This window comes from Coregonus lavaretus (assembly GCF_964263955.1).
Source record: "Coregonus lavaretus genome assembly, chromosome: 9".
NCBI lineage: Eukaryota > Metazoa > Chordata > Actinopteri > Salmoniformes > Salmonidae > Coregonus > Coregonus lavaretus.
The window spans coordinates 7,690,811-7,708,270 of record NC_139996.1 but is presented as its reverse complement, the minus strand read 5'-3'; the positions used below and the strand labels follow the sequence as shown (position 1 = coordinate 7,708,270).

At 43.7% G+C, this 17,460-nt stretch overlaps 1 protein-coding gene across 3 annotated transcripts in view; it reads left to right on the top strand.

Annotated features, from left to right (window-relative positions):
• The first annotated feature begins 954 nt into the window (after nt 1–954).
• Nucleotides 955–17,460, top strand: part of LOC311135109 (dynamin-1-like protein) — a 27,503-nt gene continuing 10,997 nt past the window's right edge. For 2 of the 3 annotated variants that reach the window (XR_014613740.1, XM_084168988.1), the window contains exons 1-11: nt 8,084–8,298; nt 9,421–9,565; nt 11,592–11,638; nt 12,421–12,492; nt 12,600–12,686; nt 12,959–13,121; nt 13,896–14,016; nt 14,259–14,390; nt 14,573–14,779; nt 15,291–15,411; nt 15,663–15,818. Coding sequence is in view for 2 of the 3 variants with exons in the window: in XM_084168988.1 (XP_084025114.1) it covers nt 8,197–8,298; nt 9,421–9,565; nt 11,592–11,638; nt 12,421–12,492; nt 12,600–12,686; nt 12,959–13,121; nt 13,896–14,016; nt 14,259–14,390; nt 14,573–14,779; nt 15,291–15,411; nt 15,663–15,818 (1,353 nt within the window). In the remaining variant the exon portion in view is untranslated. Of the gene's footprint in view, nt 1,041–1,663; nt 1,895–4,290; nt 4,704–8,083; nt 8,299–9,420; nt 9,566–11,591; nt 11,639–12,420; nt 12,493–12,599; nt 12,687–12,958; nt 13,122–13,895; nt 14,017–14,258; nt 14,391–14,572; nt 14,780–15,290; nt 15,412–15,662; nt 15,819–17,460 lie in introns of those variants that run through there. The other variant, XM_084168989.1, reaches the window with a different exon arrangement.

Genomic DNA, 17,460 nt, shown 5'->3' with positions numbered 1-17,460 from the left:
ATGGGATAGTGGAGGGTTAGATGGTGGTGTGTAATAGTGGTATATAGGTGGAGGGTTAGATGGTGGTTTGTAATAGTGGTATATAGGTGGAGTGTTAGATGGTGGTGTGTAATAGTGGTATATAGGTGGAGGGTTAGATGGTGGTGTGTAATAGTGGTATATAGATAGAGGGTTAGTTGGTGGTGCAATTTTTTAAAACCTTCTAAACTTTAGACCTGAGTTACCACACCCGGTATCAGGGATGGTTAACTCTGGAAATTCCTTTGGTCTCTATGGAGTTAGGCAAATCAGCTTTCAGTTTTCTTTTTCACCTTATTTGTGGAACAATCTTCAAAATGTCCATGTTTTGGGTTTTGCCCTAACACTCCACAGCTGATTCAAATGATCAAAGCTTGATTATTAGTTGATTATTTGAATCAGCTGTGTAGTGCTACTGCAAAAATCAAAACGTGCACCACTTGGGGTCCCAAGGACCAAGTTTGGGAAACCCTGCTCTAGGGCAATTCAGAAGGCTGATTGAGGACCTTATTACTGATGAATGTGTTTGTTTTTTATGACCATGTTTTTCTTTCTACTTGCATTTTGTATATATATTGATGTGTGTATTTTATGTTATTTATGTAATTCAGGGCTCATCTGTAAGAGACCTTGGTCTCAGTATAACTCCCTGATAAAATAAAGGTTAAATAAAATGTCTGAGTTTTATATCTGTGGTCATGTCGTCTTCAACAGAGTAAAAGAGGGATGCCGTTTACAGCGTCCATTTACACCAGTACATTCGAAACAAAAATTCGATCTGAGCCTCACGTAGCAAATTAGAAATGTATCTCCATAGAAAAACAAACCCGCTTCCACAACCTCTAGCTTTACTTTCCCGCGGAAAGTGAGGATGTAAGGGCGGAGTCAGAAATCACTTGGTAGCGAACTGCCCAATCGCATTGCGATTCGTGTGGTTTTCGTTCAGCGTGATGGAGCGTCAAAATAGAGCGACGCTAAAGCCGCTAGCTAACTGAAGTGATTCTTCGCAGTTCAGCAAAAAGGTAAGCAAAACTGTAATGTCGCAGCTATGTGTCCTCGCATAACTTCAATATTAGTGTCATTGAATTATTGGTTTTCGATTTACTGGGCAATCAAGCTTGCTAGCCATCAACATATAAACTAGCTAGCTAATTTAACCTCATCAGCGATGTCGTTTGTTGTGCAAGTGTCATTGGGATTAATGAAAAAGATACATGGAAAATATTGCTAACATCGTCTCAGTTCAGGTCAACTTACTTTTCTTAGTGAGTTCATACTTAACTCAACCGTGCTCAATTTGCCTGGCTGGCTCCATCAATACTGCTTACCGTTAGTCAAGATGACTGTGACTCACAGTGTTAGTGATGCAGATGATCAGTATCATTGCTCTCAACTCAAGGTACTGTTTAACTAAAGCTGCTATACTAGATAGTGGGAACAGGGGGATCTTTATGTGTGAGATTATATTAATACTAGTAGACATTAACACCTTTTCAGCCCACTCCTTTGCTTAAAACACAAATGACACAGTGGTTGTAATTTTGTACATGTGTATGCTGTAGTGTAGCTTCTCTCAACCATAGACTTGTAGGCCTAGATCTGGGATCTCAACTGTTCTTCTACTCTCCCCATATCTACTTTACAGAAGTGACCAGCACCATGGCAACTGCACAGTCAGCCTTAACATTTGCAGTGTGCATCCTGATGATAACAGAGTTGATACTTGCCAAGAAGGACTACTATGACATACTGGGAGTGCGGAAAGATGCCAACGAGCGTCAGATAAAGAAGGCTTTTCACAAGCTGGCAATGAAGTATCACCCAGACAAGAACAAGAGGCCAGATGCTGAGACAAAGTTCAGAGAAATTGCTGAGGGTAAGTATAATAGGACATTCCAGTTGAACAAAAGAGAAGTCAATCAAAAGTAATTTTGGTTTATTACAAGTTGCAACAGGGAGACACCTCCAGAGCAGAAGCAGACAAAATGTCTAACTGGCCTTCTCTGAGCAGGCCCTTATATCCTAATCAGAGTGCACAACATGTTCTGTAAACACCAGCCTCTTGGAGACATGTCCTTACAGTGAGGGGAAAAAAGTATTTGATCCCCCGCTGATTTTGTACGTTTGCCCACTGACAAAGAAATGATCAGTCTATAATTTTAATGGTAGGTTTATTTGAACAGTGAGAGACAGAATAACAACAACAAAATCCAGAAAAACACATGTCAAAAATGTTATAAATTGATTTGCATTTTAATGAGGGAAATAAGTAGTTGACCCCCTCTCAATCAAAAAGATTTCTGGCTCCCAGGTGTCTTTTATACAGGTAACGAGCTGAGATTAGGAGCACACCCTTAAAGGAAGTGCTCCTAATCTCAGCTTGTTACCTGTATAAAAGACACCTGTCCACAGAAGCAGTCAATCAATCAGATTCTAAACTCTCCACCATGGCCAAGACCAAAGAGCTCTCCAATGATGTCAGGGACAAGATTGTAGACCTACACAAGGCTGGAATGGGCTACAAGACCATCGCCAAGCAGCTTGGTGAGAAGGTGACAACAGTTGGTGCGATTATTCGCAAATGGAAGAAACACAAAATAACTGTCAATCTCCCTCGGCCTGGGGCTCCATGCAAGATCTCACCTCGTGGAGTTGCAATGATCATGAGAACGGTGAGGAATCAGCCCAGAACTACACGGGAGGATCTTGTCAATGATCTCAAGGCAGCTGGGACCATAGTCACCAAGAAAACAATTGGTAACACACAACGCCGTGAAGGACTGAAATCCTGCAGCGCCTGCAAGGTCCCCCTGCTCAAGAAAGCACATATACAGGGCCATCTGAAGTTTGCCAATGAACATCTGAATGATTCAGAGGAACATCTGAATGATTCAGAGGAGAACTGGGTGAAAGTGTTGTGGTCAGATGAGACCAAAATCGAGCTCTTTGGCATCAACTCAACTCGCCGTGTTTGGAGGAGGAGGAATGCTGCCTATGACCCCAAGAACACCATCCCCACCGTCAAACATGGAGGTGGAAACATTATGCTTTGGGGGTGTTTTTCTGCTAAGGGGACAGGACAACTTCACCGCATCAAAGGGACGATGGACGGGGCCATGTACCGTCAAATCTTGGGTGAGACCCTCCTTCCCTCAGCCAGGGCATTAAAAATGGGTCGTGGATGGGTATTCCAGCATGACAATGACCCAAAATACATGGCCAAGGCAACAAAGGAGTGGCTCAAGAAGAAGCACATTAAGGTCCTGGAGTGGCCTAGCCAGTCTCCAGACCTTAATCCCATAGAAAAACTGTGGAGGGAGCTGAAGGTTCGAGTTGCCAAACGTCAGCCTCGAAACCTTAATGACTTGGAGAAGATCTGCAAAGAGGAGTGGAACAAAATCCCTCCTGAGATGTGTGCAAACCTGGTGGCCAACTACAAGAAACGTCTGACCTCTGTGATTGCCAACAAGGGTTTTGCCACCAAGTACTAAGTCATGTTTTGCAGAGGGGTCAAATACTTATTTCCCTCATTAAAATGCAAATCAATTTATAACATTGTTGACATGTGTTTTTCTGGATTTTGTTGTTGTTATTCTGTCTCTCACTGTTCAAATAAACCTACCATTCAAATGATAGACTGGTCATGTCTTTGTCAGTGGGCAAACGTACAAAATCAGCAGGGGATCAAATACTTTTTTCCCTCACTGTATATCCTAATCAGAGAGCACAACATGTTCTGTAAACACCAGCCCGAGATGCTTGTAGGAAGTCAAAACAAACAGGCAGTGACTTTGTCAGCTGCTACAGAATCACAGTGTTCACAGAATGTAATCAATACAACCGTGAATAATCAGTATCCTCGTACCTCCAGTCTGGAGTCAATCACTATCAACAGATATGAGAGTAATCCATAACAACATTCAGCTTCAAGTCTTGTGACCATCAACCCGCACCTTGAGTGTAACACTGGAAATGATGTGCATTAAAGAAACTCCAAAATATGCTAAACATTGTGTTGATCACTCTAAACTAAATATGAACTTTGGTCATCTTAAATATTCCCATTTATAGTAAGGTTATTACTTCTTTACTCTTTAGTGTATTTTATTTATGTAAAAATGTCCATCTTCACACATTCCTTCCAGCGTGTTTATTTTATTGTGTTGTAGCTGAATTACCTCACTGTTGCGCAAAACTAGTGTTTTTAACACTGTACTGCTAATAGAATCATTGCTATGATCTGAAACCTTTTCTTGCACTTGTCATCTGCAGCATATGAAACATTATCAGACGAGAAGAGGAGACAGGAGTACGACCAGTTTGGTCACGGCACATTCTATAATGACGGAACCAAAGACCAAAACGGTCCAAACATCCACCAGCCCTTCAACTTCAACGACGTGTTCAAGGACTTTGATATTTACAGCCAGAACCGGCACGCACATCACCAAAGGCACTTCGAGGACCACTTCCGGACCCACCAGGAGGCCCACCACAACAGACACAAGAGACACTTCCAGGGGGCCTTTGGAGCAGCAGGTGGTGGTGGCTTTGATGACATGTTTGACGACATGGAGAAGATGTTTACCTTTGACAGGGACACTACTAAGCGGACGGAGAGCACATTTCAGGGTACTACAACGAAGCAACACTGCAGAACAGTGACACAGCGCAGGGGGAACATGGTCACCACGTACACTGACTGCTCTGGCTCCTGAGGACAGAGGTCTTGTCGGTATCCAGGTACCCTGGGTCGTGTTCATCAGGCACGAAACGTAAAAAAGCAGCCTGAAATGGGGAGGTACTATCTGAACTTGTCCAATAAGAAAGGCTTGTTTTCCGTTGCATAACATTTTGAAATGTTTATCTATGTTGTGCCCTAATGAACATGACCCTGCCACAGCTTGCATATGGGTAGGCACCTGTGGTGGGTGGGAGCCAGCTGTTTTTGTTGCTGCTGTGACCTAAGTCTTGTTCATTGCTGTTTTGTTGAGTCAAAGTAGCTAATGAAAACACTTTTTAGCACACTCAGTTTGTAATTTTTTAACAATTAATTCAAGCACTGAAAAGCTTTTGAAGCATATCGCTCACAGTATAGTTAGAAATTTGAATGTTGTAGAGTAAAATATTGTTTAGGTAGTGTTAAGGAAGTCTAATATATATATATATATATGTGTGTACGTACCGTATATTTGGTAACCCCCTTAATATTTACATAGGCTTTTTGAGGAAAAGCTTTTCAGTTATTCATTATATAGTCCCTTGCAAACCTAAAGATGCAAGGGAACATAGTGTCAGTATTGTTGCCTTAAGCACATTCATTTGTCCATGAGAAAAAAAAAGAAAAAAAACATGAAAGAATGTTTTCACTTGAGCATTGTTATTGTAATTCGTCAGCCAAAAAGTTTCAGTAACTACTACCACTCCCCAACCTATACCTTTTCTTTGTGCATGTAGTGTTTTGTATAGCCCATGGCTCCATTGTGTGAATCCAGCAGCCTTTAGTTGGAACTAAACGTTGTGGACAATGACACTGTGACAGGTTTGCTTCTGCTTGATAAATGGAGAACAATGTCAGCAAAATGTTCCCTCAGAACATTTAGTGAAACCGTAATGCAGCATTTTGATGCTGCCTGAAGTTCACTTTTTCTGTTGTGGTAAGGGATGCTTGCCACTTTTAGTTAAAATTAGGAAAAAATATATTCAGATCTACAAAAATAACAAAATGTAAACTACTTGCTGTTGATGTAGCTAGCTACATTGTTATGATTTTCACTCCAGAGGAACTTTAACATCTCTCCTCCTGTCTGCATGGACCACTTGAATGTATAAGCTAAACATTGGTGTAAAATAAAATCCAGTGTTGTTCATCCAACACCTCATAACCACCCCGTTACCTCATGTTTCACTAGTCTGTAGACTAGAACTATCTGTTCTCCTGGGCTTGAATTCAGAAACGGTCTCTGAGTAGGAGTGCTTATGATGAATACATTTTTCCTTTTAGATCAAAACGAATAACATTTACATGGTCAGGCGGAACTTATCCTAGATCAGCAGAACACCTATTCTGAGACGCTTTATGAATATGTGCCCAAGTTTACGTTGTGCAATATTTTAAAGCCAGCTCCTCTTTTTATTATTATTTTTTGCCACTGTTACTTGCTGGCATTGTCATTGTGATATGTTGATGTATGTATGCACTTTCATTATTTTAATCCTATGGATAAAATGTGTGTTACCTTGACTGGAAATAGGGTATGGGCCCGCCCTGAAAATGTAAAAAAAAAAAAAAAAGATGTGGAAATAAACAATGTGTATTTTTAATTCTGTGGAATTGTGCCATTCTTTGTCAGAAGTGTAGCAGGTTTGCACACCCCAAGTAGAATTTTCTCTGCAAACACTTTTATTGGGGTAGTGCCAAGGAAATTCCTTGGGCAGTCCTAACCCTGATTTTCTGTAAATGCATGAATCAATGCCTAAATATTTTGGTACCCACTCCCTATTTACCTAGTTCCCTAGTCTTGGAAAATGAATTTGCTCTCTCGAACCATGTTTTCATCAACAGTTTTTTGTTGTTGCTAGTAGTCATGTCATATATAAAATTGAATTGTATAAATGCCTCCAAATAATTTGTTCGTTCGACATGGGATCATTGTGTCCGTAAAATTAATTCGGCGGGAAATGGCGGTGGAAACTGCGATATGCGCAAATATTGATTATCGTATAGAAGTACATTTGGAGTCGCGATTATACGGTGTGTGGTCCTCCTACTACACTCGGGGAAACCAAGCAGTTTATTAGGCTTGATGAAATAAGTAATGAACTTCACAGGGTGGCGAAAGTGCACGGTGATGAGTTTGATGCTGCTTTCCAATAAATATCGAGCGTCTTATGATGATCGATGCTTGACTGCCGTTTGACAAATATTCTTGCTCTCATCCATAATCTTATTCCAAAGTGGCGCAGCGCTCTAAGGCACTGCATCTCAGTGCCAGTGGCGTCACTAAAGACACCCTGGTTCGATTCTAGGCTGTATCAATTGGCACAGCGTCGTCCGAGTTTGGCCGGTGTAGGCCGTCATTGTAAATAAGAATTTGCTCTTAACTGACTTGCTTGGTTAAATAAAAGAAAAAATTGTAGACTAGCCTACCAGCACAGCCTTCCCGCACTGTATCTGCGACCTGTTGGCACGTGCCAAAACCAGAGTAGGCATATTTGCTATTTAACGCAACAGTTTTCGTAACAACTAATCCGTAGTTTAAAATGTGATGGCAATACATTGAATTTAGGTTTTTATTCGGAACATATACATTTAAGCGGAAAAAGTACATTTTGTGTGCACTACGTCATCATGTACTGATTGTTATCTGCAACAAGTCCATTTGGTGGAAACACCACTCAAAGATGTCTATTTCTAACCCAAGATAGAGCACAGCCTGTCGTTTCCAATGGGAGCAAATTAATCATAGTGGGCAGAGCAAGCAAGGAGGTGGGCAGAGACAAGCATGAGCTAACGAGAGTCTATTGGCGCGTTCTAGCACGTTTTCCGTTAGGGAACGCCTACTCTGAAGTGCGCGTGTGCAATAACTCAATTCGCCCTTGCACTCCTAAACAACGCAATTTTTGTAAACTTTGGCAAAGGATAAAGTCTACGAAAATTTGTCCACTCTGTTCATAACATATTTTAGTTTTAGAAACAGAAAACTGTATTGAGATCAAATGTTCCATTGATGAGGAAATCTCGCTCCATCTTCTCCCACTGCCGGCCACTGGGCTTCCTCTCACCACCATATTTAGTAGTGAGTGGAACCACCAACCGGATGCTTCACATTTATACATCCGGTGAAATATCTGTCTCATTGTTCTATCTGTGCACCACTGAAAATCTGTCGCCAATTGGATGGAAACCTAGCTATAGTAACATTGGTCCATCATGATGTCAACACTTGTAAATGTAGTTTATTTTTGTACATGTTTATTTTTCTTCCTGTTCCTTTGATGTTTCCCTATGTAAAAACTCAAAGTCCCATAATGCAACGCTGAATTATTGTGTGCGCAGTTCTCTGGGCGGGGTAAATTGTGGCGGTGTGGGGGACACTGAATGACTTTGTGCCTGTGTTTAGCAGGGTAGCTGGCTAGTTAGTCCATTTATTTGACAGGTACAGCCTTTTCAGAGCTATGGAGGCCCTTATCCCTGTCATCAACAAATTACAAGATGTGTTTAATACAGTTGGCGCGGACATTATCCAGCTGCCGCAGATTGCTGTTGTTGGAACGCAGGTAAGAATCGCTAGCCAGCCAGCTAGCTAGCTAGCATGCTCTCGCCACAGAGTTTCTTAACCAGTTGTATTCACTCTTACGTCGTTAGGTAGCTACTGCGGTCTATCACGCAGTTCCACTCATGGAACATATAAATGTGGTTACGTGTGCTCTGTTTTCAAGGAAAGGTTATCTAACGTTAGTTAATTAGCTCTGGCTAGCTACTATCACGCTAGTTAGATTTTTAGCTAGCTAGTTAGCACTATTGTGAGCAGCTGTATAGTTAGCTAGCGCGAATTTGACAGGCAGTGCAACCTGGCTAACTACCCCGTACCCATGTAACATACTACTATGTTAATCCGCAGGTGTCATAAGCCGTGACCAAAGTCAAGCAAACAACTAGTTAGAGGTGATTTTAAAAATCAAGTCATTAAATTGACATGTTACACTGTTCTGGGTAGTTTACACTGTCACTGGTATCCATTCTTCTCCTAGCCTTGGAAGACTTGAATATTTTTCAATAAATGTGAACATAATTGAAGTCTTCCAAGGCATCTGCTTTGTCTTATTTCTTGAATTACCATCCATTTGCCTAGATGAACAGAGATGAACTACATGAAATAGGCTACACCTGTACCCACTCTCCACACAGCTGTTGTAGGTGTTGCATAACAGGTTTACAGTAGCAGCCATCCCCTCCCAGGCATGTTTACTTCCACTGATTTGCTAAGAGGATGTCACTGTCTCAGCCCTTTGGCAACCTCTGAACCGAAAGTGCCACGGTGACAAGAAGGCAGCCATAGGATGTTTCCCCAATCATCTGGCCTCCAGAGTGTGTCTGCATTGTCTTGTTACTGCTTTTCAAAGGACAGATTCACAAAGAGGGGTTCATTTGAAAAATCCTTGAAATCCCTGTCTCTTTCAGTTCTATTTTTACCACATGACCGAGCGCAAACTAAAATAGGTCAACTACAGCCAGGCGCAGCTGAGGTGAGATCAGGCAGGTTCAAATCAATGTTGTGGAAAGATTTCACACTTGCGTAGCCTCAGTTGTACTTTGTAAGTGATGCTGACTTGTGTTGTTTACCAGCTCACGTTTACTTTTTGTATTGTAACTGATTCTGCCTGTGTTTCTGTCTCCAGAGCAGTGGGAAGAGTTCAGTGCTAGAGGCTCTGGTGGGCAGAGACCTTCTGCCCCGGGGTACTGGCGTCGTCACCCGTCGGCCCCTCATCCTCCAGCTGGTCCACGTGGACCCAGAGGACCGCAGGAAGACCAGCGAGGAGAATGGTACTGTGAAACACGACACTCCGTCACTGCTCTAGGGTTGTACAATTCTGGGATGCTTCTCATCAAAGTTCCCATGTTTTTCAGAAACCCTGGTTGGAGTATTCCCTCTCTGCTTAGGCTATTTCCTTCTGATTCTGGAATGAAATCCTCCAACCAGGGTTTCTAAAAAACCTGTGAACTTTGAGAAAGCGACATTCTGCTGGCGGCTGCTCTGTGTCTCTCTAACAGGTGGTGGTGTTGTTGTAATCCTTCCTGTCCCTCTCATGTCTCCACTCCTCAGATTACTATTTAAACCACTCTAGTTGAATGCGTGTCCTATTGTGACTTTCTCTGTTCATTTGTGTGTGATCTAGGTTTGTGTGATATGCTGTGTTTTGATGCTCTGTGTGCCTGTGTGTTTCTGACTCTGGTTGGCCAGCCTTTTCTAGAAGAAGAAGTCTGGTAGAGCGGCTTAGGCCAGGACATGTTGTTATGAATGACTGCACCAGGAATAATGTCATGGTGCATGATTCAGTTGGACTGTGAGAAGTGCCATGTCAACTCAGCAGTTAATGAAGTCTGCAGTCACAGCAGTGGGCTAGCTAGCAAGTATCTAGCCGTAAATTAGGCATATAACCTTCAACGTGGTTTCCCTTATCTATTTAAATTCTACAGGAACCTGAATGTTCTTAAATAGCCACCAAGTCACAACAACGTGCAATGTCAAGATACTCTATCCACAATGACATCCAAGACATTTAAACGCAAAACCAGCTTATGTCGTTGGAGATATGCCACTATTAGGCTTTCCCCAATAGAATGACAAATGTAGTAAACCTTGCCTCGTTTGAGACATTCTGCACTATAGGCTTAGTGCTTGAGTCTGCCCTGCTGCTGGGAATGGTCACGACATGAAGGATGACGTAAAATACTGCATTGCTGCAGATGGCCATGAAGCAGGAGCTGCAGCTAGCATCTAGGCTAACTACTAACCCCTCTCTCCTGTCATCTGATCTCTTCTGAACCACAGACCCCAATGCCTGGAGAAACATGCGCCTTTACAAAGGTCTCCTTTTCCTTGTTCCCATATTGCCTGTTGTCTGTGTCCAATCAGCAGCTTCTTACTCTAGTCTAGGCCTACCTCTTTCTGCTGGCCCCGTTTTGCCCCTCTCCCATCCTGCCTATTAGCCTTTTGTTTTTCTGGCTAAATGAAGCTGCCAAACCTTGTGGTTTAGCTTGATTCAGCGAATCAAGTCCAATAAGGTCAAACTCTGATTCAGACAAAACACTTGATTTTCTGTATGAGGAAAGGACGTCTAAGAAAAACTATTTTGGAGTGCATGGTCACAGTGTCATAACTTAGTTGGTGGTAAGTATGGCCCTTAAGGGCAAATAACATTTTATGTTCCAATTCACGCCCATTTTAAATATGCTGAAAAACAAACAAACTGCTTATAGCTAACTAACAGCTGAGCCACCACCCTGTTTATTTGGTTTTCATAGTTTGGTAAGTAATTATTTCAGTTGAATTAATCCAACTAATACGTGCATTATTAGTTTTGTTTATGAAAGGTGTTTGGTAGCTAGGTAGTAGTAATGCCTATTCCTGTGTTTCCCATAATGCACCAACCATGCTTCTCTGTCTTTTCTCACAGCAGGCATATTTTCTTTGCTTTTGTCAAAAACAACATTTCTCACTGTATTGTTTGTGTGTTCAAATCTCTGGCCATATGCCTCTGGTTTATCGGCCCGCAGAATGTATTCCCATCCCAGCTGAACAAACAAATAGGTCTACATCCTCCCTTTAGACACCAGTCAACATGATGACAGTTTAATAACAACACCATGTGCCGGTTTCCAAGACACAGATGAAGCCTAGACCTTGACTAAAATCGGGTACAATGGAGAGTCCCCGTTGAAATAGTTTTTCAGTCTAGCCCTAGGCTTAATCTGTGTCTGCGAAACTGTCCCTAAGAGCAGGCTACTAGGGCCCACTCCAAATGACATCTGGCAGATAGACTGAGACTGCCTTGTTATATTCCCACAGGCGTCGACGGAGAGGAATGGGGCAAATTTCTACACACCAAAAACAAGGTAGGCTATGTCTCAGTGCTAAAAATGCCTCCGAGGTAGTCTCTGTGTTGGTTCAAAGCCAGCAGGTTGCTGACTAAGCAAAGCACTCCTTCAGCTTTCTGTTCTTCTCAGTGGAGTTCCCGTTCACTGCCACAAATAGACACGCAGCTTAAATATTTGATAAACCTAATCAGATATAAACACACGGTAGGTTATTGCAGGGTTTCCCAAACTCGGTCCTGGGGCCCTCCCTGGGTGCACGTTTTGGTTGTTGCCCTAGCACTACACAGCTGATTCAAATGACCAACTCATCATCAGCCTTTGATTATTATTTGAATCGGCTGTGAAGTGCTAGGGCAAAAACCACAACGTGTGCCCAGGGGGGGGGGCTCCAGGACTGAGTTTGGGAAACCCTGGGCTATTGTGTTTATTTATTCACGGAGTTCATATTGGAATAGCTAGATGTTTTGTGTCTGTAGAGGAACTTTCTCTAAGTCACATGATCAGCCACAAACCCTCTCTCAGTCACAGGCTAGAAAGATGTAAGCACGCGTCAGGAACAGAGAAGGCCTTGTGACGTGCTATACTGTAAATTGCATTGATTCTGTGGCTGATAGAGGATTGTTTTTTTCTTATCTTCATGCTTACATTTGTAAGATCAGATTACATTTCTTTTGATGTTGTGTCCAGATCATATTTAAATTGATGTCATGTGTCATATGCAGCTATAGTATATAAACCCTAATGTAATCATTTGTTATTCCACACAGTGCCCATTAAGGTCAAATTTGCTTTGTTTTTAGATCTACACAGACTTCGACGACATCAGGCTCGAGATCGAAGCTGAAACGGAAAGAGTTTCTGGCAATAACAAGGTATGTCAACAACAAAATAATTTGGTGCAAAGGTAGTCCCCAACAATGTCAAACACTTGTTATCATTGCCAACTGCTAAACTGACATTTCTGTTTGTTTTCTTCCAGGGAATCACTGATGAGCCCATACACCTGAAAATCTTCTCCCCTCACGTAGTCAACCTCACGCTGGTGGATCTGCCAGGTATCACAAAGGTACACAGAAAGAAAAGCCTTTTTATTTCAAATGTAAATGCTGATCGAGTTGGTTTGAACCCACCACAAAACTTAGTTAGCCTGCTGAGCTAAAGGCATTAGCTCTGGGAGGTAATGCAAGTCTTCAGAGCTCAGGCAAGGTTACTCGTCTTGTAAGCATGGTTCACTGAACCATCTCTCTTTCCAGGTACATTGAAGGAGACAGAACCCCAAGTATGGTTTGAAATATGATATGAGCAGGCTACGTTGACAGTGTGTGTATGTCTACCCAGGTCCCGGTGGGAGACCAGCCCAAAGACATAGAGGTGCAGATCAAAGACTTGATCGTGAAGCACATCTCTAACCCCAACTCTATCATCCTGGCTGTGACTGCTGCCAACACAGACATGGCCACCTCAGAGGCCCTCAAAGTGGCGCGCGAGGTCGACCCTGATGGTAAACACCTTTCTCTCTTTTTCTCGCTCGGTCTCACTTTCTTTCTTCTCTTTGTGTGTAGCTGACGGTCTCTCTCTCTTTGCCTCTCTCTCTTCCATACGCTCTCTCTCTCTTGCTCTCCCACTCCCTCTCTCCCGCTCTCTCTCTGTTAATCTCAATTGGCTGTCTCCTACAGTGGTTTCTCAATCTTTTAATCCTTATATCAGAAATGCCATGGCATAAACCGCCTTCCAAAACCCCTTGATTACCTGGATGTAGGATACACCGCCTGCTAAAACCCCTTGATTACCTGGATGTAGGAAACACCGCCTGCCAAAACCCCTTGATTACCTGGATGTAGGATCCCCCTGCCTGCCAAAACCCCTTGATTACCTGGATGTAGGATCCCCCTGCCTGCCAAAACCCCTTGATTACCTGGATGTAGGATCCCCCTGCCTGCCAAAACCCCTTGATTACCTGAATGTAGGATACACTGACTGCGAAAACCCCTTGATTACCTGGATGTAGGATACACTGACTGCGAAAACCCCTTGATTACCTGGATGTAGGATACACTGACTGCGAAAACCCCTTGATTACCTGGATGTAGGATACACTGACTGCGAAAACCCCTTGATTACCTGGATGTAGGATACACTGACTGCGAAAACCCCTTGATTACCTGGATGTAGGGCCAGGAGTTTCTCATGATGGGGGGACCTGATCCTAGATCAGCACCCCTACTCTGATACGCTTTATGAATACGAGTTCTGCTGTTTGTGTCGCTGTGTGTAGGCAGGAGGACGTTGGCTGTGGTGACCAAACTGGACCTGATGGATGCTGGGACAGATGCCATGGACGTACTGATGGGCCGAGTCATCCCTGTCAAACTGGGCCTCATAGGAGTGGTCAACAGGTCTGCACCTTTACAAAATACACTTCAGTCTCTAACATGTTGAATAGAGCAGAACTTCAGCCTTCTGGGAAATCCTGCATATATTTTGAAGGGAGAGAATTTACTCTCCTTGTCCTCGTGTATCGAAGGGTGCTAGAAGCCAACAGTCACTCAGGATCAAAATGGAAAAAGGTTTAGAATGTTCTTTAACGCTACAATGTCATCAAAAAACTCACAGTCCCACCCTTATTTATTTTTCCAAGGAGTCAGCTTGACATCAACAATAAGAAGTCAGTGGCTGATGCCATCCGTGATGAATATGCCTTCCTACAGAAGAAGTACCCCTCCCTCGCCAACAGAAATGGAACCAAATACTTGGCCAGAACGTTGAACAGGTATGAAAATAGAAACGTATTAGGAAAAACAAGGCCTCAACAGAAGACAACTTTTGAGGTTTGAAACCGTTTGACCAACTTCTGATTTTGGAGTGTAATGTCACTCTAACGAGTCACTTTCGTTGTGGACGACATCATGTTGTCTGTTTCTTTTTTCTTCTTCTTCTTCTCTTTGTTGCCAGGTTGTTGATGCACCACATTAGAGACTGTCTCCCGGAGCTGAAGACTCGTATCAATGTGCTGGCGTCCCAGTACCAGTCCCTGCTGAGTAGCTACGGTGAACCTGTAGAGGACCAGAGCTCTACTCTGCTGCAGCTCATCACCAAGTTCGCTGCAGAGTACTGCCACACCATCGAGGGCACCGCCAAGTACATAGAGACAACAGAACTGTGAGCAACTTACTCTTCTTTCTCTTAAAAAAAGGGGTGAATTCCTACTCTTTAGTGTTTTTTTCCCATTTATATGAAGAGAAAAGCAGGAAGCATGGAAATAACCTCTTTCAAACATCCTTGCACCTCTACTAGTTGCCAGAAGGTGGCGCCAGTACAAATTGAGCATCACAAGTAAAACAATTGGATGCTTTTGCAGTCCAATGTAGGAGGTGGTAGATTAGTTAGGCTAGATTAACTAGTCTACTACTTTGATCTTTCAGTTACAAATCGAAAGCTTGCGACTATAAGGTTCTATCTGCAAAAAGATGGTTCTGAGATAATTGGCTTTAAAGTTCCAAAACCCCATTGGTTTGAATGTCAGCAATTTTTATATATTTTTTACATAACAATTGGGGTATTTAGATGACTATATAGGAAGAACAAGGCTGTCAACTCAATTTTTTACAAATGCAGATAGAACCTTATAGTCCCAAGCTCTCAAAATGACAAAATTGTTGTTCTCTTTCAGGTGTGGTGGAGCACGAATCTGTTATATTTTCCATGAGACGTTTGGTCGGACGCTGGAGTCCGTAGACCCGCTGGGAGGTCTGACCACCATAGACGTGCTAACAGCTATTAGGAATGCTACAGTGAGTTGTGTGCTCTGTAGAGCCTCACATATGTTGGGATCCATGTTCATTTCAAGTACAATGATGGAATGTTCAGCGTTTTGATGATCCGTTTGACACATCTGTTTTAGGGTTAAGGTTGATGGTTTAGCTTGAGTTCAAAGCAGAAAAAGACACATTTACTTTCTCTCAAGAAAATTAACAGTGACAGAGTTGTGTGTTAGCCAGAGACTGCTGGGTAATGTAGTCTCTCTCTCTCTCTCTCTCTGTAGGGCCCGCGGCCTGCCCTGTTTGTGCCCGAGGTGTCATTTGAGCTGCTGGTGAAGAGACAGGTGAAGAGACTGGAGGAGCCCAGCCTGCGCTGTGTGGAGCTGGTTCACGAGGAGATGCAGAGGATCATCCAGCACTGCAGCAACTACAGCACACAGGTAGAGGGACACGTGCACACACACACACACACACACACGCACACAGGTAAGTACACTCCGTTTTGGCAAGATGGTGGCCAACAGACACGGTCGCCTTGTTCCTAGCTCCTAGCCAACTTTGCAGTATTTTTTTTTTTTTTTTGTATTATTTCTTACATTATTTGCTCAAAATGTTTCTTGTATTTTTACCTACAGCCGGAAATAACTTTTGGATATTAGATTGGCGGTCACTTACCAGAAATGTGAGCAGAAATGTTGACTTCCCTGACCTGGATCCTTTGTTTTGAACTTCCGGAGGCAGCTCTAGTCATCCCGGGGGACGTCGGAGAAGAGGTAGAAGGAGTGGGGCCCTAGTCAGACTCCGGCGGCGTGCATACCATCCACCGCCTCTCAGTTTATCACTCACTAACGTTCAGTCCCTGGACTAAGTGTGTTAACGCGCACAAGGCTGCCTGCCCAGACGGCATCCCAAGCCGCGTCTTCAGAGCGTGAGTGTTTACGGACATATTCATTCTCTCCCTATCCCAGTCATTGTTCCTGTACCCAAGAAAGCGAAGGTAACTGAACTAAATGACTCGCCCCGTAGCACTCACTTCTGTCATCTTTAAGTCCTTTGAGAGGCTAGTTAAGGATCATATCACCTCTACCTTACCCGACACCCTAGACCCACTACAATTTGCATACCGCCCCAACAGATCCACGGACGACACAATCGCCATCACACTGACCTATCCCACCTCGACAAGATAAACACCTATGTAATAATGCTGTTCATCGACCACAGCTCAGCCTTCAACACCATAGTGCCCTCCAAGCTCATCACTAAGCTCAGGGCCCTGGGTTTGAACCCCTCCTTGTGTAATTGGGCCCACACCATGTGGTGAAGGTAAGCAACAACACCTCTGCTACGCTGATCCTCAACATGGGGGCCACGCACGTCTCCAACTTAATGAAGTTTGCTGACCACACAATAGTGGTAGACCTGATTACCAACAACGATGAGACAGCCTACAGGGAGGAGGTGAAAGCCCTGGCGGACTGGTGCCAGGAAAAATAACCTCTGCCACAACGTCAACGAAACTAAGGAGCTGATTGTGGACTACAGGAGACTGCAGAGAGCATGCCCCCATCCACATCAACGGGCTATAGTGGAGAGGGTCAAAAGCTTCAAGTTTCTTGGCGTGCACATCACTGACAACCTGAAATGGTCCCTTCACACAGACAGCGTGGTGAAGAAGGCACAACAGCGCCTCTTCAACCTCAGACCCTCACAAACTTCTACAGATGCACCATTGAGAGCATCCTGTCGGGCTGTATCACCGCCTGGTACGGCAACTGCACTGCCCGCAACCGCAGGGCTCTCCAGAGGGTGATGCAGTCAGCCCTGCGCATCACCGGGGGTATACTGGCTGCCCTCCAGTACCTCTACAGCACCCGGTGTCACAGGAAGGCCAAGAACATCATCAAGGACCTCAGCCACCCAAGCCACGGCCTGTTCACCCCGCTACCATCTAGAAGGCGGAGACAGTACAGGTGCATCAAAGCTGGAAACGAGAGACTGAAAAACTTAAATCTCCAGGCCATCAGACTGTTAAACAGTCACCACTAGCCGGCCTCCGCCCAGTACCCTGCCCTGAACCTT